Here is a 27,596-nt window from a genome sequence, read left to right as displayed (position 1 = left end):
CAAAAGAAATGCAGGATTTGGAACCAACTTAATTTTGTTTTTCAGCTTGTCAGAATAAAAACTTTCAAGATGAACTTTTCGAAGCTAAAGCTGAAAGGGAAATGTTTGAATTTCATTGTATTTGTAGCTCAATATGATCTCAATCAACTCGCTTTAAGGAAGCTGAGATTAAAGGTTGCTGCTCTGCGGCTCCTGGACCAACGCTATCAGACTTCCTGGAGTTTAGATACGGCAAACTGAAGTTTAGTCTGCCCACGTTCTGTAACCGCATGACAGGAAAACAGTGAAAGCCAACAAGGTTTTATCTGAATCAGATAAAATTTAAAAAAAGGCAGACACTGTGATACACGACTGAAACTGTGATAAGCCTGTTGATGAAGGGGAACACGTTCCTCCATGAGGCTTTACTTTTTTTTTTGCATCCTGGAGAGGTGGGATCGGAAAGGACAGATGTAACCGCTGGAATCTGAAGAGCGACAAAAGGGAGAATGAGGCTGGAGGAGGAGGAGGGGGAGGAGGAGGAGGAGGAGGAGGAGGAGGGGGGGTGTAATTCGCTCTTCACGTTGTCATTAAGACATCAAAGCGGCTGCAGGAGATACAGGGCTTTTCAGCGCTGACACGAACGCATTCTCCTGCAGAAGAGTAACGAATGAGAGAGGAACAGAAGAGGAGAGAAAGGAGGAGGAGGAGGGACGCTGTGTGCCGAAGAACCAGTCTCTGGCTTTGATGACGGCACAAGAGCGGAGCAGCGAAAAGCAGACAAAAGTTTCTAAAACTTCAAACGGAGGCTTTCCGCGGCGCAGGTCTGCTCCCTCCTCGCTTCAAACACGTCTCTGCTAATTGCCGGACCCCGCTCTGTCCCCGGTGGGCCCGGCGCTCCTCCCGGGGCTCTTGAGGAGGGTCGGCGGGGCGGCGGGGGGGGGCTAATAACTGGCTGAGTGGGACAAAGGAGCCTGCGGGGCCCGTGACAAAATCCAAGCACTAATGAGAAAAGACTCCTTCAGCGAACAAGCTTGTCTGTCAATACAGCGGCCTGTAAGGACTTCCAGGGAGGGGGGAGGGTTCATCACCAGCGTGTGGCTTTATCTCCAACTTACAAGTCCAGGAGTATATAACACATTTATTTATAGGGCTCAAATGTTTAGGAATCAAAGTTTTCCACGAGAACAGGAGGTCACATGAGGAATAAAGTGTGTGAAGTTGCGTGCATCATGTGTGGGGGAGTGCCGCTCCCTCCTGAGGGGAACAATGGCGAACAGGCCTAATCCTCCAGACCGTATAATAGCTACTAAGCTGTCTATTCAGGAGGACACGGCTCCCCCCCCAGCAAACTGCTCCGGTCAGACACAAACAGCCGCGCTCGGCCGCCCGCCATCCTTCCCTCAGACGGCGCTCCGTCCACCGCTCCGGCTCCGGCACTGACAGGTCGGGAGAGAAGTGGAGGAACCGGGTTTCCACATGACCACAATTACAGCAAGGAAATGTGCATTATTTAGCTCTGTGAATTTATTTCTTTGTATAAAAAAAATGTAAAAATGTAAAAAAAACAAAAAAAAAAAACAAACAAAAATCTGAATTCCAAAAAGTAAGATGTGTCTCGACTGTAGCTGCAGGAGACCTGCACAAATACAAACTTAATTAAATATGAAATATGACGTATTTTCAGGTGAAAACTTGGTGTCCGTTTCTACGACAACGGTGGTTGGAGCAACTGAAAACGGAACTTTTTCAAAAACTCCCGTGGTGGAACTTGTCAGAAACTCATAGTACGTAGTTTTCCTGAAAATTTGCGAGTAGATGGGTAACGAACAGTGACTCCCCGTCCTCTGTTCATCTTGCATGGGCCGGTTTTGGCCCACTGGCCTTATGTTTGAAACAGCTGCTTTAGCACATAACAGAACAATCGGTGAAAAAACAAAACGTGTTGCTGCATGGTTACCACAGCCTTACAAAACCTATAGATATGACCGGCGGCGCTCTTGTTGTTTCTCGGGCATTGGATGAGGTTTCCCAGTCCTGCCCTCCATCTGTTGAGCTCTTAAAACCCCCTCGTCTCCTCTTTCCTCCCCGGAGTGGTTTCTGCTGTGTGAGTTTGCACTGATGAGTTTTTGGAGAGGTTGACCCCCCCAATCAGAAGAACGCGGAGTCATTGTTTAAGCATGCGGAGGAGCAGGGAGCTCTGTGGAGGAGAGAGCTGGAGCACCTCGTTCCCTTTCAGCTGGAGGCTTTTAGAGAGCTGGGCCATGTTTGTGAAGTGGTGGTGGTGGTGGTGGTGGTGGTGGGGGGGGGGGGGGGGGGGGGGGGGGGGGGCCAGAACATGTCGCTCATGAGGACTCTCACTACCCTCAGAGTGGGGGCTCCAGGGGATTTGCCACATGTCTGTGAGCTCCCCGTCCCTCATTATTAGCTCCCACCTTCAGCTGTTTGTTTTCTGGCCTACGGTCGTGCCAACGCACCGTCTGATTCTGGTCATTTCAGAGGAAATCCAGGATGAACTGGACCTCAGATCGTCTTCTGATAAATCAATCACACAGTGTGACAGGTGAAACATTTGAAGTCTGGTAAAATCACAGTCTTTCTGTGGTTTTGCTTTCATGCCAGTATCATCATTATCTCAGGCCTCTGTGTTGTGTTTTATCTGCTACTCTTAAGAGATGTGTAAAAAAAAAAACACATTGATTTGCATTACAGTGTCTCAAATTCGGAAATATTGTCACACGATTAAAGAAAAAAATAATCCTTTTCCATACAACAAACAATTTCCAAGTGTTCCCTTCTTTCTTTCCTTTCTTCCAGCTTTCACTGCTGCAGAGAAAGCCCTCGGCTCTCCCCCTCCGGTGTCCTTCCTCCGTCCTTTGTTACTGTTGGACTCACACACAGGAGGTCCACCTTTAATTGCATTAAACTAACTGAGGAACTGGGATCCTTTCAAGCAGCCCACATCCGCACGTATTCACTTTCATAAAGTTTTACTCACACTCGGGGACAAAGTGCATTTCACGATATGAGTAATAGGGCACCAAATGATACATGTGAAAAAATCCCGCTCCATTTGTTACTTATTATACGTCTTTTCTTCTCTTCTTGACTCAAAGGATGCTGCAGTGCCAAAACACACAGAGAAGTAAAGCTGCACCTCGTTGCAGCTATGGGAGAGTTGCTGTGGAAACCTGGAGTGGAAACAGGTTCGCTTTATATTCTGTGAACAGCTGGCAAATGAAGTTAAAGGCAAATTCCAGCCTGAAAGTGAATTTAAAGGGAATAAAGGGGGAAGACGAGAGTAAAGGGGTAAATGGTGGGATGAACTACACAAATAGTGTTACTGTGGTTTACTTCAGGTTTGCAGTTGGTAGCACTTTGCAAAATAAATGACATTTATACAAAAAAGATGTATTTCTCTACTTTAAAAGTATATTTGGCTCATTTCAAAAGTAAACCGTATTGCAGCATATACAGTCATTCATTTCAATTCAGATCTGTTAAAACTATGCATCAAGTGACCGATCCTGTGTTTTTCCGCTTCACATCGGTGAGTTCTTCAACATTAATGTGTATTTTCAATCGTACAGAGACGTCACTTTACCCCGAGGGGATTTATTCAAACAGCTTTCTGGAAGTTCTGGAATTTCATCCAATCAGCTGCAGTAAAGATGTTATGTTTCTGAAAAATCTACATGCAGGAACAAAACAGCGATATGTGGATTTTAATTATTCTGTGAGGATTCTTGTGGAATAATCAAGAGTTTTCCTTCTCTAACTCTTGGAACAAGCATGTTTGTGGCTCAGTGAATCCATTCTGCTCATCTGGAAGCTTCGAGCATCTTCAATAAAATGGTTTCTATCAACAGGATGGAACAGAAACGTTTCAGTAACTATAATTCACAAAGCTTTAATTGGAATATTTCCAAGCTATTGCAGCTGCCGTCTTCAATGCGTTAGTCATTTTTAGAAAAGTGCATTTTAATTAAGCAATGAGTGACTTAATCACTTTTTATCATGATTTCTTGCAAAAACACTGATGTTTTGAGAGAATTGAGACTTTAACCAAACCAGACTTAAACTCAACTGATATACCCAAAAGATAAATATGATGAAAGTTAAATACAACATAAAAAAAAAACAAAAAAACAAAATTTAATAGTGGTCACAAATGGGCTCAACCAGAAGCAGATGTAGTTTTTCATTCTCCAGAATCTACAGTGAGAAGCACATGAAGACTTCATAGAGGGCGTCTGATTCAGGAGATCTGGAGCTTCACCGAGAGACAACACCAATTAAACTCTCCATAACGGGACAAAACGTGTGTCTCACTTCTGTTTCGGGGCGGACCTCCTCCTTGACGTGAAGTCACGGACTGGGCCGGGAGAAAAGCGCTCGCTGACTGACAGATGGCGTCTCGCACTGAGAACTGCAGGCGGAGATCGCCGAGGGTATTTAAGATCCATTAGAGCTCCATGAGAGCTTGACTTGGCATACAACTGGTAGAGAAAAAAAAAAAAAGAAAAAGAAAGAAAAAGAAAAGAAAGCCTCTCACACACATGCACAGGCACATACACTGATGTAAATGGAGCATGAAGGCAAACAGGAGGGGAAAGAACGAGGAGGTGAAAGACGCGGTGGGGAGAAAAAAGAAAGTCTCCTCTTGATTGGTTCTGCAGGAGTACGGCCACAGGAGAGCTGTGGGAGGAGGAGGGCAGAGAAAAGAGAGGAAGCTGGAGAAGGGAGGGATGTGAGGCATTTTGAAGCTCCAGCCTGATACTGAGGTCGCTCTCAGTTTTGAGACGAGGGGTTTGCACCTTCTCCCTGTGATAAAATCCATCCATTATTTTCAGGTGTTTCAGTGAAAGCATAAGGATTTCGTTGTGTTTTGGGAAATCCTTTTACATGACAAACGTCTGAAGAGAGACTGAAAATATAACTTTTGGAAATGCTCTGACTCTCAGGCTCCATCTTTATGTCAGTGGCGGAAACGCTGCTGCCGTGCACCACGGCTGAAATCATTTCCAGTGTTTCTGCCATGTCTGTTTAAACGGACATGGAAACGTCATTTTAACGAGTGTGTGTGTCTCTCTGTGTGTTATCTGTGTCTAGTGTGTGACCTGCCCTCACCCACCCTGGTGGGCAGAGGATTGATGGGTCGTTTTTAGCTGGGAATCCCCCAATGTTTAGGCCAGATTTTTATGGTTGCAGGGTTATTAACACTACTTTTTACAACAGACCGCGCTGGTGTCATGTCACGTAAGAGATTCTGTTGCTTCGCTGAAGTGTCGGTTTTCTGCAGGTACAGTGTCTCTGTTTGGGATCTAGGAACATCTCAACATGTTCGTACACGGATTCCCAAAATTTCCATCATTCATCCTTTTTTTTTTTTTTTTAAATTCTCCAGACTGGTTGTTGTCTTTCAGAGTGAAGCCAGAAAAAGAAAAAGGCGCATTGTTCTTTTCTTTTGCCGTCCTGTCCATCTTTTCTAAATCTCTTCACTGGAAGTGAAACGAGGCAGAACGAGAGGATGTGGGACAGACAGGCATGAAATGGAGGCCGGGGCCCCTGAGGAGTGTGTGATTGTGTCAATGTGTGTGTGTGTGTGTGTGTGTGGATGAATGTCTTTAACCACATCACTTATTAAGGTGTGTATTCCAGTGAATGGACTAATATTTTCTGCTCAATCTTGCTGATATTTCTATGCAGAAAGTTCCAGTATCTGAGTGTTTTTCCACAGGCAAAAACAAAGTGGAAGGCCCCCCCCCCAACACACACACACACACGCCAGCATGTTTACGTGTCAGCTCCGTGCAGTGCCACCCTGATTTCCGGAGGAGCTGCTGTGTCTGCGGCCGTGTAGGGGCGGCATGTTATTTCAACCGGCAGACCAAAGAGAATGGAGCCAATCTGATGGCGAAGGGCCCAAACTGAGCATGACGAGGGAAACAGACACATATACAACCCCCATCTAACTGCAGATCTGCAGCGCCACTCTGATTCAGACCAGACGGGCTGCAATAACGTGTTTGTTTTTCCGTGAAGTTTGTTCGGTATTCGTATTCAATCATACAAATTTAGAAATCTGAAACACAAAAACGACGCGTTTTCTCTTGAAGCTTCGTCTAAAAACACCGCTACTTCACAGATTAGAATCATTTTGAACTGATGAGTTGTGCTATTTCTATCTGGAGTATATATTTAATGAATGAATCAGCAAGTCCGTGCTTGATTTTGTTTTATTACAATAAATAATGCATTGTAATAGAGAATGGAGAGTGGTGAGGGAGTGTGAAACCGTTTGAAGATTTCTTGGCTTTTTTCCTCAAAACAAATCTTTTTTTTTTAATGTTCTGTGAGTCATGGCTGAGGGCCCCCCAAACCTCCCCGGCGAGGCCTCCAGCAATCAGCTGAGGCTCCCTGCAAGCGGCTCCAGCTTCGCTCCATGCATTTTTCCCCGATTAGTGAAAAAGTGCCGCGTGTAACCCGAGCAGCGCCGCTGTGTTTGTAACCGGGAGGGTGAAGCTGTGTGTGAAAAGACCCCGGGTTACTTGAGATTCATTTTAGGCTGTGTGCAATCACACACACACTCATTTCCAATATGTGTGCGTGTGAGTCATTCCAATTAGGCTGCTAAACCTTGGCCACCTCTACATCCCCTCCAGATGAGGCACCAGATAGCTCAATTAAAACAGTGCGAAATCCGAGAGCGCAAACAGAGAGGAGGAACCGGGCCGCAGGAACTGATGGACAGAGGGACGATGTGGGTCTGCAACCCGAGCCCGTGTGTTCGCTTCTGGCCGGACGACAGCTGCAGCCTCGCACATGTGACGCGGTTTAACGAAAAGCGGGGACCTGAAGGAGGAGGGCGGCTCGACTGGAAACCAGAAACCGCTGGATGATGGTTAGAAATAATCAGAAACAACATCAGGAAATCACTTAGTCGTCACGCCGCATCGACTCCAGCGCTGAGCGTTATTGAAGATAGATTGACGATGTAGCGCTGGTGGAATAATCCTGGTATAAAACCACAGAGCAGCGGTGCATGGTGGGTGAAGTGGCTTGCGCTCTCCCATCACTGTGAAAACACGGTTCAAATCTTTCACTGTGGTGGAGTTTAGGTTTTCCACAGCTTCTCCGTGTCCAGGTGTGAACGTGAACCCGGCCGTCGTCTGTTTGCGACCCGCTCACACTCCCGTCTCAAACCGGGACGGACTCCAGCCGCGGCTCTGAATTGGTTAAAGCTGTGGAGAAGACGGATGGACGGATTCTGTTTTGTATTTTCTCAAAACAAGCCTCAACAGTCCTGCCTCGGTTTCACCATCTGTCATGTTTCATCTTGCGAATCCATTTTTCTTGCTTCAGCGTTCATTACGCGTCGGCCGCCTGACGACCGCGGATCACGTACGAGCTCATTTATTCAAACACGCAGTATGTCAGCGTTTGATATCTTTTTCTCGGGCCGCTCCTTTGCTCTTTGTTCTGCAATTATGACCAGATGTCAGCCGCTGTGCTGGAGCTCTTAAATCACCACAAATCATCACATCAGTCACTTCTGGACGGACCTGCGTGCGCAGAAATGAAACTGTGGGCACACATGAACGCACTCATTAAAACTCGAGCCTGCGCAGAGCGGAACGCACGTGCACGGGGGTTCAAACGCTTCAAGTGAGGGTTCAAACAATGATGCATGCATGCACGTGTGCACGCACACACACACACACAAAGACACACACACACACACACACACACACACACCTCCAAACCGCTTCCTTCCTTCCTCCTCAGCTCCAGACACGCTCCCATTGTCATCACATCTGGCTGAAGCTATAAATTTTGTATCATTTATTCTTTTGGGCACAAAAGAATGAAAACAACCTGAATTTCAGTCCAACTGGTTTTTTTTTTTTTTTTTTGCCTTTTGTTTTGTTAAAATCGAACACCAACAAAAAGAAAAGAGTAGGAGGAGGAAACGGGAGCTCGCCTGGTGTTCTCGCAGACGTTTGTGGAGCAGAAAATAAAAAAGTATGCTTTTTTTAGTTTCACTTTACTGGTGGTCCCATAAATCTACCGACACCAATGCGCACACACTCCCATACACAGAGGCTCTCGCATAAACAAGCGCACACACACACACACACACACACACACACACACACACACGCACACACACACACCGACTACTCACTCACGCAAGCGTTCGCCAGCCTACACACAATAAAAAGAACAAACACTCCGAGGAATCTTCTAATTTCACTCGCCAACAAAAGCCTGGCCTCACCGAACGGCTCCCCATCAGCTCCCCACCGCCGGGCGGGCGTGCAGTGGGCGTTCTACAGCAACCCGGCGCCATTACTGGGGGGGAGGCGGTGGTGGGGGCAGGCTGGTCGAGGAAACTGAGAAAATATTGATACAAATTAAAAGGTGGTCGAAGAAGGAGGCACGAGGGCTGAGCGATAATCGGAAAAAGGTGTCAAAAGACACGTCGGGGGAGAAACTGAGAGGGGAGAGACAATAAGACACAGGTGTGGGCTCATTAATGGGGAAAGCGAGCGGCCGTGGAGTAATTGCAGCGGGACCACACAGGAGAGGAAAACCGTAGAGGGAGGGGGTCAAGACGCAGCGGAAAAACAGAAAGAAATGGCAAATAAACTTTCCAGGGCTGAGGTTGTTACGAGCAGATAGGAAAACCTCTGTCTGTCACCTTCTCACCAAAACATCATGTTTGGACCATGAGTTCTGATGCAGACTGAAAATGCTGATTTCCGTGCCGAGGAGATGCTGCGGCACGATTCCTGGCTCGTATTAGAGGGAGAAGGCTCGTCTTTGAAGATCAACGTGGTTAACCACAAAGCGGCTGTGGGCGCCGCTTTTCTGATCTGGTAAACGGCGACAATCTCTCTGATTTGCGTGCGCATGGATTCTGATATGGCGACTTCAGGAGCCTGAACTCTTCTTGCCCTCTCCTGTGCGCGTGCACCGGGAAAAGGCCGAACGGTTCGCTGGACGCAGAAGTTTCTTACTTTCAAACCGTCTTGTTTGAGACGAGGTGCAGAAAATCATGCACAGCAGAACTGATCATCGTGGCCGCAGTGTGCAAAAAAACAACCGAAACATCGAAAGTTTTCAGATTTACACTTGGAAATGTGCCAACGGCGCCCAAACCAAATGTCAGAAGATGTCACTGAAACTGAAGGAGCAAGCGGTCATTACTTTTAAGAGTGAAACGCGGTTGGACTGTCGAGGTAATCCAAAGCTGCCCGACTGACAAACACAATTCGTTCATGTGGATTTTCCCCATTGATCGTCTCTGGATCGGTTTGTATGTGTGGAGCGAATGAAAGGGACAGTGAATGAGGAAAGAGGTGGGGGGGGGGGGCAGCTGCTGCCTGCCTGGATGACCTCAGCGGCAGCTGTTCTGTTGCCCCCCCATCTACCCACCCCCCCCACCCGGCTCCTCCCCTTAACCCCCTCCCACCCCCTGTATGCCAGCTCGCCTTTGAAGTTCGGGTCAAGACCGGCGCGGCGCTGAATGCATACCGATAATGATTACTGGAGAATAAAAGGATATTTTTCTACTGACAATTTGCCAACTCAAGGTAGATTGAATGTTTTGTTTTTTTCCCACTATACCTACAAAATTAGATCACTCAACAGCATAAATCTGGAGACCTGTTTCCTGACTACTCACATCTCAAACACTTACATAAACAAACACACCATGAAGCTGTTGTGTCACAGAGGGGTTAGCCAACAGTTCTCCCACTTTGCTATGAAATCTCGTTAGATTATCGAAGGCGCCACGTCAATCTGAAAAAAGGGGACCATTGATACAAAGGTCCCCATTGACAAGCGTAATCTACAATCATTAAGATACCGAAAATATTGGCGGGCTATATCTGTAGCAGAGCATTTTACTCAGGCTCGTCTTTGAAGTGCCGACGCCGGGCAGCGAGTGTTGCTTCAGTCAGATTCTCTGGAACGCCGTGCAGACTTAATCTCCCTGCTGGCATCCAGTCCGACTGAAACCTGACACACACACACACACACAGAGGCGGTGTACACATGGGAGGATGCATGCAGACAGCGGAGTGCAGAGATGCTTTGGACCACAGGCAGACAGTGTATGTATGTGAATGTGCACTGACACATTGTCCTTTCTGCAGGATTTATGGTGGTGGGGTGGGTGGAGGGGGGGGCTGAGAGCTCGGTGTGAAGCACAGCATCAGGGACTATGTGAGGCAGTCATGGGGATGCCTTTTCCCAGCAGGTTACACTCTGGACGAATCACCAGGACAAACTCAGAGAGAGAGACACACACTCACACAATTGCAGCAACTATCAATTTTAAAGCCATAAACTCACCTCAAATGAGTAACTGTCAGAGGAAACCTATCAAGCCAGACAAAGAGAACATGCAAACTCCACACAGAAAGCCCCACAGAGCTTATAATTCTAATAAATGAATGAATGACACAATGAACCGGTTTTTCATATTGAAAGCATAAGAAAGAGTTACACCTTTTACCACAAACACCCATCAGCAGCATCTCATGTGAAAATTATTAGACTACAGCCGCCACATGATGACAGTCAATTTGTGCAACTAACACAAAATGCCAACATGACAAACCCAGACATCAAAACATACGTATGTAGCCCGCTGGGCACAGAGTTACAGGAGAAGCCACACGAACAATGTCTCTTTTATAGTGAACATCTACATTGAGACGCACACGCTCTGACGCAGTGTCTCCTTGCAGGCAAATGTAGCCAAAGCAAAAAGACAAGCATCTCCTTTAACAAACGCCTCATTCATAATCCTACAGGAACACACAAGTACAACAACTGTGGTCACAAACCCACACAAAGCACAGAGACTCAGACAATAAGATCGCCATTGTTTGAGAAACTAAAGGAACCATGTTAATTGTAGACCTTCAGAATTGTGTGACGTGACTCTTTAGTTTTGCCACAAGTATTCAGTCTTTACTGAAATCGTAAATAACTGAGCACGGTGTATTTGTTTAAAAATCCATCTCAACCTTTCACTTATGTAGAAAAATACAGGTCCTGAAATGTACTCTTGCAAAAAAGTAAACATTTAATTTAATGATACAAAATGTTCTTTTCAGGTAGAATCAACTCTCCTATGCATGAGCAACGCATCCTGAAAGTATTCACAATGTTTCTATTTTCATTTATTTTCGTTGCTGTTTTTAGAAATGCATTAACAATTAGAAAAAATCAAAACCCTTAGAAAAGAGAAATGCTGTTGATGTTACAAGCTTGGCACACCTCCGCTTGGGCAGCTCCTCTCCTGCTCCAATAGATAGATGGGAATAGATGGCAAGTGTGATTTTCTAATCCCCACAGAGATGTTTAATCGGACTGAAGTCTCGGCCCCGGCTGGGTCACTCGAGGACATTGACAGAGTCGTCCTGAAGCCTGCTTGGATGTCTTGGCTGTGTGATTTGGGCTGTTGTTCTGCTGAAAGATGAACCGTCGCTCCAGTCGACCTGGAACAGGTTTTCATCTCCGTACATTGCTGCATTCATCTTTCCATCCGTCCCGACTAATACTGCATCTGCACAGCATGATGCTGCCGCCACCGTGCTTTGCAGGCACAGATCAGTCTCTGTCTCAGCTGATCAGACTCCGGAGCTCTGACAGAGCGACCATCGAGATTCTGATCACCTTGATGAATAAAGCCTTTCTCCCCGATCGCTCAGTCCTGGAGGCCTGAACTTCTTCCATTTACTGATGAAGAAGGCCAACGTGCTCATCGTGGATGTAATACATGGAATTTTGCAGAAAACAATTGTTTAATCCAACCACCAAAATGGTTGTCACGTGGAAAAAGTGAAGCACTGAGAATACTTTTGGATGCTGTGCACACACATTAACATAGTTGCTGTATCACCATGTTGAACAGCACGGACACAAAGCATTAATCATCTGCAATGACGCTTCAAAAGAAGAGGCTCGAAACAAGAAAAACTTTTAGGACTTTGTTTTTAAAGGAGGACAAAGAACAAATAGTCACTTGAAGGAGGGGAAGTACAAGCTTTCCACTTGCAACAGAGCGACTTTGTAACGCTACACCTTCACTCGCCTCCCTCCCTCGATTCAGTAGGCTCCACTTCTATAATTATGCAAAAAGCTTCCGCCTTTATCTTCACTTGACCTTTTGCCTACATCACAAATTTAGCTACTTACCTTCGGTTTGCGGCACAAACCTCCCCTTGTTTATTCAGCTACTGAATGCAGCACAACAGCGGCCGGTGGTATCACAGTGTGTGTGTGAGCCACACACACTTCAAACAGAAGCCAAAGGCAGGGAGTCGTCTCGTGCGTGCGCACTTCAGACGTCTGAAATATGAACACAGCACTTACCGATGACGATCAGCGTGTAGTTGATGTTGACGCTGCCGAACCCGTTGGTGGCTTTGCAGATGTAAGTCCCGGCGTCCTCGGTTTCCACCTCCTTGATCCGCAGAGCCTCCAGTAAGACCCGGAAGCGCGTCCAGCCGCTGTGGATGTTGCGGCCGTCCTTGGTCCACATGATGAGGGGCGGCGGGTCGCCCTCCACGGGGCAGGGCAGCTTTATGGTGCGGCCCAGGCGGACGCTCTGCCGATGGGTCACACGTTCCGACACCCGGGGGGGGCCTTGATGAGAGAGAAGAACCGGAAAGAGATATTTCAATGACGACACGAGGAAATCATCTTTGCTGCTTCTTGGCTGATGCTTTTAGAAACTTTGTGCAGACTGTATCAAAGGTGACTTATGAAATTACAAACTCCACATGGAAAGGCCCCCGAGCCTGTAATCAAATGGATGGGGGGTCTTCTTGTTGTGAGGTAGCAGTGCTAATCACTGCACCATCGTACACCCTGAGATTTGATACCAGTAACAGCAAAGGACTTATCCAGGCTTATATGGTCAAATTAGAGGCCTACTGGTCTGTAGAGTCTAGTTTTATCAACAGGTAGACATTCAAGCTTATTAAGCAGATTGTTTTGAACCACACTGGTGAAATAACACATTTCAACAGGTTGATCTGTTTTACTGTGTGCATTTTGCTCCCATTAAAAACGGTGATACTAGTTCTCAGGTCAGTTTATCATTATTGTCAAGGCTTAAATTCTTATGATATTATATATAATAATTCAATAATAAATGAGAAATTTTCTGTTCCTTGTGAACTTAAACAAGAAAAAGTAATTTTTTTTGATGAGATCACACAAAAACTATCATTTGAGGCCGAACGACGCCAAGCAGCGGGGTTCAAATCAGCCAAGATGTGAAATCAGGCGTGACCTTGACCGCTCGGTAGCTGCTCTCCTCTGAAACGGCACACTAGAAAAACAAGCGGTAGAAGCATCGTCTAACTCAAGTGGAAGCGGTGGGAGGACACAGTGGAGAGCAGACGTGGGGGTGAAGGAGAAAACGAATGAGAGATGAGAGGAAGGAAGGAGGCTCGGTAAGAAGAGAACCACATCGAAAATAACAGACATTCAAGGGAGTGAATCTGAGAAGAAAGAGGTGGATGAAATATGGCCGAATAGGAAAAGCACACAAAGAAAAACAAACAGGAAGAGTGCTGGACGTCGGGTGGGAGTTTCTACGGTTCAAAATGCACCGCACATCTCATGTTTGACCTTTTAGATTAAAACAATACTCTTCAAATATAGCATGAACGAAACAATGTCCTGACCGACTACAAAAGAGAGCATAAAACTGCCGGGTCCAGGTCGTGTCCTGGAGGTTAACCACTTTAAAGGACGCACAAAGGGTGTTTCATGTCACAAACCCGCTTGATAGAGGCTTATCGGGCTGCATACATGTGGTCTGATAGACAGAAACATGTTAACGTGGCTTTAAATGCTCTGCAAACATCTGAGGTGTGTTCAGATTATTGCCCCGAGGCGATATTTCTCATGGGAACCTTCGTGCTGCTCTTGTTCGTGGATGTTTGCACCTTTGAAGATTACAAATGAAAGTTTGTTACACTGTTTAACATTAAAGGGGATGTTTGAATCGAACACCCACAGAGTGCCAAGTGCAGGTTTTCTGTTTGGGGGTTAAATCTTATCTTGCCGTCACGTTCGTGTGCGAATGTTTCTTCTAAAATAGTCCCGTAATAAAAAGCCGTGCTGAGTCTGCGCTGTGTTTCGGTGTCATTTACGAGCCCGCCGCTTCTGATCTTCGCCGTCCGAGGCGGGCTGCGTCTCTCAGGCGCCCCCCTCCTCCTCGCCGCACACTGCCTGAGGCGGAGGGAAGCCAGCCGTAAACTGTCTCCAGCCACAATTCACTCCCGAGAAATCATCTGCCCTGATAAACTGTCGCTCACGACCAGCTACTGCGAGACTCCACAGGACGCCGGACTTCAGGGATCAAAGACGGTCTTTGTGACGGGAAGACACTAATCTGACAATTAGGATTAAGTTTACTGAATTGAATAAGTACTGAAGCAACAAAAAACATTCAGACGAGTGAACTTCAAGCACATTCAACAGCAAACATTTCAGTTTTCTAAGTAAGAAGTGGAGATGGAAGGTGGGGTTACAGCGATCAGGGTTTTCTCTTTTACGATTTGCATCATTGCACCGTTAACGGTCGAACTGTAGAGAGCGAATTGGGCCAAGCGGATTCCAAACAAGAGGACTGAGTCTACTGGACGTGGCGCTCTGAGCCCTCCTGAAGACTCGCTCTGCTGCATGGTCAATTTCAAACCCTTCTCTCTGTACTGCAGAAGCTTTGCATTTATTATCAGAAATAATGTGAATGATGTAGAACTGCTGCTTATTTGATTGTATTATACGTTGTTATAGGTTTCAGTTTACACATTAACGTTGTGAAAACGATGTCAGTTTCCATGGAAACAGATAAAAAATGATGTAGTCTTCATACATGGAGAAGCATTACATGTCACATTGTCAAATTGCTGATTTTTGTGAAAAGAGAGAAAAAAAAAATCAATTCAGTTTTTCGCCCTGCAGCTGTGAATGCAGAGGATGAAGAAGATGGAGTTGAGTTCTATAAATCCAGCTCAGGAGGTGAGAATACGTTATTAAACTGGGAGCACAGTTCCAGTAGTGTTCTGGAAGGCGCTGTCGCTGTGTGAACCGGCGAGCGGGAGCTGGACACAATGATGGATGGAGAGAAGTGAAAAGTGTGAAAAAGACATTAGTCACGCAGAAGTATTCACAGGAGTCTCTGCTCCTCCTCCTCCTCCTCCCCCCTCGGTGGGGGGAACGTGTTCTCTCGGCTGTATGGCTTTCTCATCAGGGGCCTCATTTCTGCTCTTTCTCCCATCTTAAACTTTTCAGGTTATCTTTATTCCATTTCTTTGGGTCCTTCGCAGCCATTTCCATTGAACACATGATTACCCTCACTCTCTTTTTTTATGCCATTTGTACCAAAAACTCCCCTGTATTTTGCTTTTGTGCTTGAAATACCAGATATTCCTCCCCGGAGCGACTCCTGTGTTCACTGTTAGTTTATTTTGTCTTTTTTTTCCTTGAACAGATTGAAATCTCATTCCGCTGACCTCCGACTGCTCCCCTGCTACCTCTTTTCCTTTGCCCGTCGCTCCTCTCTTCTCCATCCTGTTCTCTCTTTAGTCTTTCATCACACTCATTCACGCCATCCTCCCCGGCCACTGCAGTTTCTCATCTCTCAGCGGTGATTTACAGCCCCCTACACACACACACACACACACACACACACACACACACACACACACACACACACACACACCCCTTCCCCAGCATCTCTCCGGGGGATCGTAGGAGCAGGACCTTTTAACTGAACCTCTCAACTTTAGACAGTTAAACTGGCCGACATCTTCCTTCTCTCTTTCCCCAGTGAAGAGCAGCCATCGCTGCTCCTCTCCCTCCTTCCTCCCCAGTCCGTGGCTGATGGAAAGTCTTTTAGAAATTTGTCTCTTGGGGTTGAAGACTGAAGCAAGCCATGAAACTTTGTATTTTTCAAGAGACTTGTTTGTGTGGTAATACTGATTTCCAACAGATTTATTAACAAAAAAAAAAAAAAAAAATCCTGTAAATGATGATGCACATTACCGTGGCGTTCTTTTCTGTGCTAAATCACTCAAGTATTTACTAGGTTGGAGCAAGTGTGTAAACCCCTCGGGCTTATAAATTTTTACAAAAGGTAACAAGAGTTCAGAACTCACAAACCCTCAAGTCTTATCAATGAAACCATCTTGGAGATGATAGTTACAGGTTTGGCTGATTTATACACTCACACACTCACACTCACACACACACACACACACACACACACACACACACACACACACACACACACACACACACACACACACTGCTGGAAGCATCTGCTGAGGGGAAACATGCCCCGGGAAAGTTTACGGGAAACCTAAGAGGTAATATCGAAGAGTTTAGGTATTCATCAGTTCACGGTTGGACAAACTGTTGATAAATGGAGACCATTAGTTCTCTGGCCGATGTCTCCGGCTGTGGGCGTCCAGCTAATAGGACCACAAAAGCAAAATGCAAACTGCTAATGAGGTCAGGAACTTTCTGGAGGAAAAATATTGCAAAACTACAAATGCTATGTTAGAAAGAAGCATGTTATTTGGGGACTTTTTCACTGATTACCAGTTTTATCACCATGTCGAGTTAGATAGAAGCCAAGTGAAGCAAAACCAATCTTTAAGTCACACAAGAACCTGAACTCAAAATGAATGAAAAATGCTTGCAACCGTTTGCGAGACATACACATAAAATAATTCCTTCTTAAAGCATTCGTATGGAAAGAGCCAATAAAATATGCAGAACAGCTATTTACTACGGCTGTGAAGAGCTGGAGGAGTAGCAGAGTTCAGAAAAATGTGTTTTCCGCCGTCGACACACAGAAAGATTTGGAGTGTTTTCAAAAAGTTGTGTTTTCAGTGACTCTGAGCACCGTTTTCATGCAATGAAAGTTTTCCGTTTTCCTGTGAAAAAACACTACTGTGTAAAAGGGGGCACTGTGATCCCACCTGGTCTGAGAGAAGAACGCATCCAAACAATGACCTTATAAAATCTGCTTCCACTTTGATGAAGGTCATAGGAAACTGTTTTCCTCTTGGAAAGTAGTTTAGTAGTCTTCATCAAAATAAATTAGTAGGCAGGAGCATTCCTGGGCAGAAGTAAAACATCAAAGGAAGAAAACAGAAAATATATGCAGTAAAGTGAATTTATTTAAAACAAAGACGTGAAACTAAATAAATCAGCTCCATGAAGTGATCCGATCAGGGCCAAGTCCAATTCAATTCATTTCAGCTTTATTTATGAAGTGCCAATTACATCATGGCCATTTCTAGACACTTTAACATCCATAATGCAACATGCAGCCACCGGAAGTATTTCATCAATACTGTAACCTTGCATATACCTTTGCTTAGTTAAAAAAAAAAAAAACAACAAAAAAACTGTCATACTTTTAACTATACACCAGAGACCCTAATCTCTCCAAAGACTGATTTATTTATCCTCTGCCTTCTTTTCAGATCTGTACTCAGAGACATACACCCCCGTCTGTCCCTGTGGGGCAACGACGTCTTCTTTCTTGACCCTCTCGCTCAAATTGCACCATATATCGTTTGCATGCTTGTGGCTTATTGTTCACACTTTAAACATTTAGCATCTTTGTGTGCACACACTGCATATGTAAAGAAAATTCTTGGGCTTCAAAACGCTCGCAAAATGCTCGACTGCCCGACTTCCAGAAAGTGTCTACCCCGGACTCGCACGTTAAGTTACACGCTTATGCATGCCATCCCCCACAATGCAGCAGTGTTTGCATATATAGGTTTGACACACGTCTGGCAACTTGCAGCCAAGCAAGGGGAGAAAAAAGAGAGACATTCCCGCTCAGAGCAGCACAACCTCGGCAAGGAGCGAAGGAGAAAGTCTGAAGGCCAAATAAAGACGGAGTCGCTTCATACATTCTGTTCTTCGAGCAGCTACTCCCAAAACAACTGCAAATGCCTCCTTCCAGTTCCTGCACTGGATGATGAATGAGGTTTGATTTGGAGCAAATACAGATTTTCATCGTTTTCATCTTTCACTTCTCAAGATAAAAATCTGTAAGTTTCATCCTGGGTTTACTTTACGTCCTGCGTGATGCACAAGTGTCCAGGATCAACAGAATTCCTGTGGAGACGGAGCTGTTGGGAGGAAATCCGACCCTGTCCTCACCACAAGACCAACCTATTTACATAAAATACCCGATGAAATCAGGTGACTGCAGCAGGAAAGCAAATTCAGTGAATGTTAAATTTTAATTATTGCACATAATTTATAGTTACTAGCTTAATGTTTCACACTAAACAGTTTTTTAACCGATTTCAGGACATTTCACCAGCTTTTTTTCCAACACCTTCACAAGGACGATACCATCCTGATCAGTGGTTTACCTGACACCATCTTCTCCTGTCCCATTAATTTGAGAAGAAGTGCACGGCGTCCACTGGTTCCCTGCAGCAGCAGTAGTCTGACGAAGCCACACAGAGGTCGTTCTGGGGTAAACGCTCAGGTCTGCTACTTGGAGTTGAAACGTCTTGTGGTTTCACCCTGTTTTGGTCTCCACAGCCCTTTCTTCAAATTTAATCAACATCCTCCACGACAATTTGCTTCAGATGTTTTGAACCGCTGCTGATGTGGTCGCTTTGTGCAGGGTTTGCTTGGATTTTCATTGCTGCAACTCTATTTTCCTTTCCTCCCCCTACTCTGGTCCACGGACGCGTTGAGCTCTTGACAAATTCACCTCTTGAGGTGAAGCAAACAATCGCAACAGTTTGAACAACCTAATAATTCTTTACACCGACACTGAGGAAGGAGTAGTTCGACTTTGTTCGTCAGAGTTTCCAAACGTTAATTTTAGTTGAGCTGACAGGATATTTACATATCCCCTCAAAACGGGACTGGTTTTACATCAAACTCCAGCTCCAGTTAGAATCTTAAGAAACTGAAGCACAACTATGGAAAATCCAGTCTAGAAAATACAAATGGATTTTTCCAGCCTCCTGAATGACAGCGCCAATTTAGGTGGAGTTTGCATGTTCTCCCTGTGGAGGTCACACTGCTTTCCTCACATGATTCAAATCAAAGGTTGCCAGGTAGACTGGAGATATTAGATCTGCTGTGGGTATAAATATTTTAATGACCGTCTGTGTTTACTATGTAGAACAGTTAAACGATAAAAGCTTCATTATTACCTCAATCACTTTACTCTCCTTTTAAATAAATGAATTTACTTGAACACAGTAACATTTCCAGACCATAAAATACAGTTTACTGAGTTGTCTTTTAGCATTCCTCCAAGAAATTCAAACTGCACAGTCAACATAGTCTGTTTTTTTTTTTTTTTCAGATCAGACTCTAACGTTTTTCCCAGACTTGCCCACAAGCAAAGTTTTCTTAGAAAATTAGTACTCTAAGTGGACGTTAGGAGCAGAACCATAAATGTCAGTTGCTTAAAGAGACAATTAAGGTTTCCAGGAAGCAGTCAAACACAGCTCTGGCTTGCGAACACATCAATTTCTCAAGTGTTAAAAAAAATCTGTGTTAATTTGAGTTGCGTATTTTGGCTGGAGTGCCAAAAAACTGGCCTTTATGTCTTGGATCAGACTTTGCTCTTCATAATGCTCTTAGCGTTCTTTGAGTCAGATGGGTCTGCGGAGTCCAACACGACGTTGTTGTTGGCAAAGAGCTGAGAGCGGGGCGAGAGGGGAGAGCCGAGGAATGCTTTTGATGGAGAGCTCGGAACAGCGGGGCGCAGCACTGGTGCAGTCTGCGAGGTGGAGGTGTGCTGCTCTGCTGCAAGACCCAGAACTGGGACCTGAAGAGTCCATCGTTATTATGGGCTCAGGTACTGAAGCAACACTTTCTGTTTTGTACTTTTAACAAAGCTGACAGAAAGTTTATCCTTCTGCATTATGCTTCACTGAGGAACTGCGCTGAATGTTGTTCCTATTACCCAAAGACCCTCGGAAGTTTCTCTTGAATCACATTATCGCATCTTCATTTCCAAAATCGATTCTGACCGGTGGGATCGCTCGCGGCGCTGAGCTGCATTAACGGTGCTCAAGTGAAGTGTTGGTCGTCGCCGCTCTGACAGACTGAACCCGCAAAAAGCTGTCCGACATCTCGCTGAGTGTCTCGTCTCCGCTCTCGCTGGCAGACGAACAATCAGACGCAAACTCGGTTGCCTTTTCGTCGCCCGAGGCAGCGGAGGCAGAGTGACGGGTGCCCATTAAGCTGTCCTTTCCCAGGTACTCACACACACACACACACACACACACACACATATACAGATACAGGCACACACACGCAGACATACAAACACACCGGCAGACGCATTGTGCCCCAAACACTTCCACCCCATCAACAGGTCAACTGCTGCTTGTTACTCCATCCTGACAGTTAACACTAGGCCCGAGGCTGGTGCCGAACTGAAGCTCTGCATGACACACACACACACACACACACACACACACACACACACACACACAACACACACACACACACGCACACACACACACACATGCGCGCGCGCACACACACACACACACACACACACACACACACACACACACACACACACACACACACACACACACACACACACAAAACTGGAGTCCTCCGCTCGTCTCTCTCGCTCTCACGTAGAAAAAACACACAGCAGCCAGAAAAACTTTGAGGAATCCGCTGAGTGGTTGCTCCGGGAACCTGATCCTCTCAGCGACCCACAATATGGTCTTTCCAATAGCGCACGCACACACACACATACACGTTTAAAAAAAAAAGTGTCAACTCTTTGATTTTGTTCTAATCAGATATTTTATGGCAGGATTATAACCTCCAGCCTTGTTCTTTTCTCTTTATTCCACCTGTCTTCCTCACCTCTGCGTCTCTCTCTCTCTCTCTCTCTCTCTCCCCCTCTCTCTCTGTAAGCTCTTTTTATTATAGCTTTTCTAATAGCTGGTTATATCGTTCCAACTCTTTTCTCTTGTGTGTGCTGCACCTGTCTGCTTTTTCCCTCCAGGAAAAACCCTCCACAGGCGGGATGATGAATCAAGGACATTATTTGGGGAGAACTTACCAAACAAGTTGCTCCACTACAACAATGGGAAAACTCAGGCACTCACACACAAGCTCAGGTCCAAGTGCACCCAGAAAAATGATATGACATTACCACATAATCACATAATCATGCAGTTCCTTCCAAAAAACAAAAAAAAGGGTTCGATTAATATTTAAGTATCCTAAATCCAGCAGAGTACGGTGTCTTCTTGTTGGATTTACACTCAACAAGTGTATTAAACTTACTCCAGGGTTTGCCTGAGAAATGAAAAAAAAAGAGGCCTTAAATCACGTTGCATGTGTCCAACCAAAAGAATACAGGAAAGAAGATTTATGGGAGCAATTAATTTATTTAACTGGGGAAATAGGAAAATGTTGCGCGTAATTTAACTTTGAGATTTTGTTTTACGTTTTTACAGCTGTGGGAAAACGCTGGAAGAGAGGAAACATGAGAAAGATCTAGTTTAGCCGTCACTCTCATGAGTCATTAGCAGAGCTACGCACGATAAAAAAGCTTTATGATTACAAAGTGTTATTGCTTACAGAAGTAGGGGAGGAGGGTGGACATCTGTCATGTAGAATGGACACATTTCAGTCGCATATTCTGTTGTTCTTGTCCATCTGCTCGCACAAAAGCTGTTTACTATGGCCGTAGTGCGCATACGCAGTTACAGTGTTTCAGAAAAGTTCAGTTTTCAGTCATTCTGAGCACAGTTGTCATTGTAAACAAACACCCAAAATGCAACAAAAGAGTTCCATGTTAACACGAAAACGTCCTATAAACAGGGCCTCAGTAATCAATGCATGCAATTCAATAGAACATAACAGGAATGTTTATCTTCCTCTGTAGGTAGCATGCATTTGTGGGATGAGCAACAGAGCTGGTCTTTAAAAAAAACACCAACGTCTCTGCTTACACCAAAGAGGAGATCTAAACTCTGCTGTGTACTCTGTGAAGGAGAAACCGGTTACCTGAAAACGTGCGAAGTGTGAATCAGCCTTTTCCAACAGGAAGTTCTGCTAAACCGCGGCGACCTGGGGGCAGTTTAAACCTTCGACATTCTTTTAAAGCTTATGAAAGCTTTTATGAAAACCACATCATGCAGACTGCGCAGTTGCGTGGGTGTGAACAGAAACACCTTGGGAGCATTATAGAAACGCAGATTCAGGGAAGTGGAGAAAGTACAATGAACGACGGAAGAGAATAGAAAGAGATGGACGATGAAGTCAGGAAGGGATAAAGAGGATTAATCGGCGGAAGCGACTACCTGCTGTCTACATGAGATGATTTATTGGCCAACGTGCAGACTGGATGAGGAAATGTCACTTTAATGAGTGCTTTGAATGAGAAAAAAGAAAGAAAGATGTGGCCGGATACAGTTTACTTTACAACCTTGTGTTTCAGTCACATCCTGTGAGGCGGCAGAGCGAGACAGGCGTCCTCAACGGTTCATTAACAACTTGCAATCATAACTTGTTGAAAGCCGATCGGGTAGCTGTTTCCCAAGTTATTTTCTCTCAGACGCTTCTGTCTGGCTGTCTGTCACAGAGAGAAAATAAAAAGTTTCGCCAACACGTTCAGCAACGATCGAGTGTCTCCAAAACATCCAGGAGACTGGAGGAGCTCTGTTTCACACGAGATTATTTACCTTCCTCACCGAACAGCGAGTTCTAACTGATAGTGTTTGTGGCATGTCAGCCAACAGGTGATGCAGATCCACAACCTCTCTGCATTCTTCTGTTAAATCAGGCGAGAAAGTGAAAGAAAATGAAGAAATGGAAAAAGACTGAATCAATGGAGTAAGCAGACCAGCAACGACTGAAAGTAGGTCAAAGGCTGCAAGTGCTCTTTCAGTGTGTGTGTGTGTGTGTGTGTGTGTGTGTGTGTGTGTGTGTGTGTGTGTGTGTGTGTCCTTTCATCTGGACATCATTGCACAGTGACCCATGGGAGCTACATGGGGAGATCCTGAAACGTTGAGGTGTATCTATGTTTTGGGGTCAGACTCCGGTTAGGATTAAGTTTAAGAGTCATCCAAGAAGCAGAGCTGGGTTCAGAGTGAGTCTGCTGGAAAGTAGATGCAAGTTCGCACAGCGTGGACATGAAGAATAAACTTATGTCTTTATGCGCTGTCGCCGTAAAACACTGAAATACGTGTTCATGGAATAGTTTCTCTGTGGCGGAGGGGACACTCAATCACACACACATTTACACCGAAAGGGCCAGGTTTAGAAAACAATGTCCATCTACACGGAAACGGCAGAAACACTGAAGAGGGTATAGTTGGCATGGCAGACCCCTCGGGGGTGCTGTTGGTTGTTTTAGTAACGAAACCACTCAGACGACGAAGTTAGATCGTTCCTGCAGGTGACTTTCAAATCAAAGGTGACTTCAGGCATGACACCCTGGAGGCGAACGCTGCACGTACTCATGCACGTGCAGAGAAACGGTCTACTATGGTCGTGGTGTGGTGTGCACGTGCAGTAGCAACGTTTCAGTAAAGTTGCATTTTTCTCTCGTTTCCATGGAGACCAAGCTGGAGCTTTTCTTTTTGGAAAGTTCCACATCAGGAGCTGTTTTTTTTAAAAAGTTTCACTTTCAGTGGCTCCAACCTCCACTGTCACGTCAGTGGACACGCAAAACGCAACCGAGGTTTAGAACTTTCCCTTGAAAATATTGTCATGTAGACGGAGGCTTTGAGTTTAACTGAAGTGAGATTTAGACCATAAATAGTTCTGGAAAGAGAGGCAGAAAGAGTCTAAATGGCAATTCTAAACTTTTTAAGTGAGGACATGCTTGAGTGTGAGACTGTGTGTGTGTGTGTGTTCCTCCCGCCCAGTCAGTGTATGGAGGCTGGAGGCTCCGTTACATTTTAGTGCAAACTAAGACCTGACACAGACAGAGAGCAGACCCTTTGATTCCCAGCCAGAAGTATGGCGGCGCGCTTCGCTCTCCTGCAGCCCCAATCAAAATAAAGAGAACGGCTTTTTGTTCTGACTAAATGAAGCAGGTAATAAAGTACGAGCTCCACAATCAAAGCAGGTGGGAGACTCCAGACGTCGAGGTGGCTTTGGAAAAACTCACAGTCCAGACAAAAAGCTGCCTGTTTCACAAAATTACACTGAGGAAACGGGCATGAATCAAGTCCACGTTTTGGATTGAAGAGAAAGGTTTTTCATGCACTAACAGACTGAGAGTTTTCCTCCGGCCTCCAGCAGTGACCTCCGCCAGACGCTGGTGCAGCCTGTGCAGCAGCGGCAGGTGGTGTGGTTGCATGTGAGGAATCTGCGGCGCGGGTCCGTTTACTTATTCGGCCACTGTCGGGTTTCAGTCACCAGCTGTGGACACAACTAAAGCAGGACCCACTGACCCAGGTCGTGTCAATGAAACACACACACACCTTTCATGGTAAACACACTACATTCAACCATTAACCACAGACCTCAAAGAAACCTCAAACTTTATCTGTGTGAAGTGAATGGATGAGTCTTTGTCTCGTACCAGATAATGCAAGATGTTTGTGTTTAAGATAAGTTAAGTTTGACACTCAGGAGTGTGTGTGTGCGTGTTTGTTTGCATGCATGCATGCGTATGCGTGTGTGTGAGAGTGTGTGAGTGTTAGAGCAGCGTCCTCGACCTGACGCTTATCAGTATTGTGGAGGCAGACAGTGTTACTCATTAACAGCACTGATAACAAACACACACACACACACACACACACACACACACACACACACACACACACACGGAGGGGCCTAGCAGCACCTGCTCCGGTCCACTGCAGTGATAAAGAGGTGTATATTTGCCGTAACAGAGACGTCCTCATTGACATAACACAGTGAGACAGAGGGTCATTAAAACGCTCCAGATAAGATCTGAATGAGTTTTTATTCAAGGAGACGACCTTCTAAATCCGGCAGAGGCATTTTCATTGTAGCTGCTTATACCTCACAGCTTCGCGTTTTCAGACGTTAAGACACTATTAATTCCTGGCTCTAGTTTGCATGTTCTTCCTGTGTGTTGGGATTCCTCCAACGTCAGTTTGGATCAATTCAACGAGTAACAACCCCAAACTGAATGACGTGATTGTGAAAATCAGTGGATGGATGTAAAATCACCTTTCTGCTACTGGGTGAGACTACTTAAACTGCGTCTGCTGCTGTGTTCCAACGTACACCGCAGACTCGGATTGTTTCTATTCCTGCTACAAACAGGATTCAAACCCGGGTCACCACGCACCAACTGAAGTCTTAATTTGCATAAACTAACAAAATAAGATGAAAATGCGTCCTTTTGTGTTAATTATTTATAGATTCAAGACAAAAACGTTTTTTAAATGGCAGGCTGTTATGTTAATGAGCTGGTGACTAGATGTTCAAATGTTACATGAACCTCGTAATGAGCATAATAATAGTTGGGTTTTTTTTCATCTTCTCCTGTAATTTCACTTTAACTGACACTCCGGACTCTAATATACAAGTTTATTTTCAATATATTCAAACCACGAAAACAAACCAGAGAGGAAACGTAATGAGTTACTTTCACTAGAACCAATTATAATCCAGTGTTACTCATCTACTCTCCCCCGCCTCCTTCCTCTGTGTTTCTTCCTCACATTTCCTCCACCTGTGTGTTTTCTGGTTCATTGGGTGGGGAGTCAAACATTCCAAGCATGCACGTAACACACACACACACACACACACACACACACACACACACACACACACACACACACACACACACACACACACATGCATTAATGCATGCAAACACACACACATTCATGCCCTCCTCCCACATTCCACACCAATCCTCAGCCGTGACTAAGTCCATTTGTTCAGCTCTGGTCACTGTCTTAGCCTACCGTGTGTGTGTGTGTGTGTGTGTGTGTGTGTGTGTGTGTGTGTGTGTGTGTGTGTGTGTGAGTGTGTGTGTGAGTGTGTAAGTGTGAGAGAGAGGGGATAAGGTGTGATTGCATGTGCTTAACCTATCTCTTTTTCCTTCTAATCTCTTCATGTTGACTGACATCTTAATGTCCCCTAAAGCCTTAAAAGGGGGAAAGAACTGCAAAATGAAAAAAAAAAAAGGGAAAAACCCAAAAGAAAGTCACATCAACTTTACCAGCTTTTTAACCTTAGTGTAACAGGTGACGGCCTCAAAAAGAAATGCCTGGGCTCACACAGACCTCTGACACAGATCGACATCACTGGAACAACAATGAATCATCTTGACTCTTTAACTGATAATTCAACATCCCTGGTTAGTTTATTTCAGAGATTCCTGTTTGTTCATTAGTGTGAATAAGAGTGTTTCCTGCGGGATCAGTCACATTCAGTCACTCTCACATCATGAGGAGGGTGTCAGCGTCCTGCTAAACTATGTGGATGAGAAATCAAACCACCAACCTTGAGACAGTGCTCCATCAACACAGCCTCAGCAGGGCAGAACATGCCAGATCTGGCTCCACTTTTGTTTGTTAACAATGAGATACGATGCAGAAAAACACTGATTTGATCAATGAAAGAACAGTTTGACTGAACCATATAGCAAAGGGCCTGGCATATGGCACGCTATATGACATGTACACACCACATTCCCTCTGATTGGCTGCTTTAATGAATGAATTTTAGACGTGCTTATAAATCAAGACATATACACAAATTTGGTCAGTTTTACACTTTTGTCATTAAAAAGGCATAAACAAATTGTTTTTAATCTAAAAGGTCTCATGTAAACGTGGATAAACTGAGTCAAACTCTTCCATCATCGACTCCACTCACCGACTGACGGCGCACCGGTTGATTCATCCTTCCTAAAATGTGTGTGTGAGGTACATGAAAATGTGTGCCAGGAACAGAATCTGAGACGCGTTGATTGATAGTGACCCTCTATCAAACACACACAAACACACACACACACACACACACATACACACACACACACACACACACACACACACACACACACACACACACACACACACACACACACACACACAGACAAGCCCAGATTAGCGCCAGAAATGAATCAGTCATTGTATCACTTGTATCTGTCAGTGAGCGCTAATCTCTCCTCCTCTCTCATGTTTTCTGCACTGATATAAAACGCTGTGTGTGTGTGTGTGTGTGTGTGTGTGTGTGTGTGTGTGTGTGTGTGTGTGTGTCATGATGAATGAGATACTGGTGGGATTGCGTGTCAGTATACATTTTGTCCAGAATTAAAAAAAAAAAAAAAAGTCACTGAAACGGGTACAAACTAAAACTTGCCACATGTAATCCAGTGGTGAAAGCGACGCGTCCGAACTGTGAAACCTGCAGATTTACCAGCGTTCCCCTCCTCCCTCCTCCCTCCGTTTTCCACCGCAACACAAGAGTTAAATCCCAGAAAGCGGCCTGTAAGTACCGTTGTTAATTACATGTGGAAGAATGGGCCTGTTGTGTGATATACGCGTCTGCACAACAGAGGGATTAGCTCCGGATAATCAGTCCGCTGAGCTGCCCGGTGC

At 45.2% G+C, this 27,596-nt stretch overlaps 1 protein-coding gene across 3 annotated transcripts in view; it reads right to left on the bottom strand.

Annotated features, from left to right (window-relative positions):
• The window catches only part of fgfrl1a (fibroblast growth factor receptor like 1a), a 77,033-nt gene that overhangs the window by 30,096 nt on the left and 19,341 nt on the right, over positions 1–27,596 (bottom strand). For all 3 annotated transcript variants that reach the window (XM_030112961.1, XM_030112950.1, XM_030112969.1), the window contains exon 3: positions 12,376–12,648. In XM_030112961.1, coding sequence (XP_029968821.1) covers positions 12,376–12,648 — 273 coding nt within the window. The remainder of the gene's footprint in view (positions 1–12,375; positions 12,649–27,596) is intronic.

Source organism: Salarias fasciatus, chromosome 2, assembly GCF_902148845.1.
Source record: "Salarias fasciatus chromosome 2, fSalaFa1.1, whole genome shotgun sequence".
Classification (NCBI taxonomy): Eukaryota; Metazoa; Chordata; class Actinopteri; order Blenniiformes; family Blenniidae; genus Salarias; species Salarias fasciatus.
The sequence above is the reverse complement of the archived record's forward strand: the minus strand, read 5'-3'. Positions and strand labels throughout refer to the sequence as shown.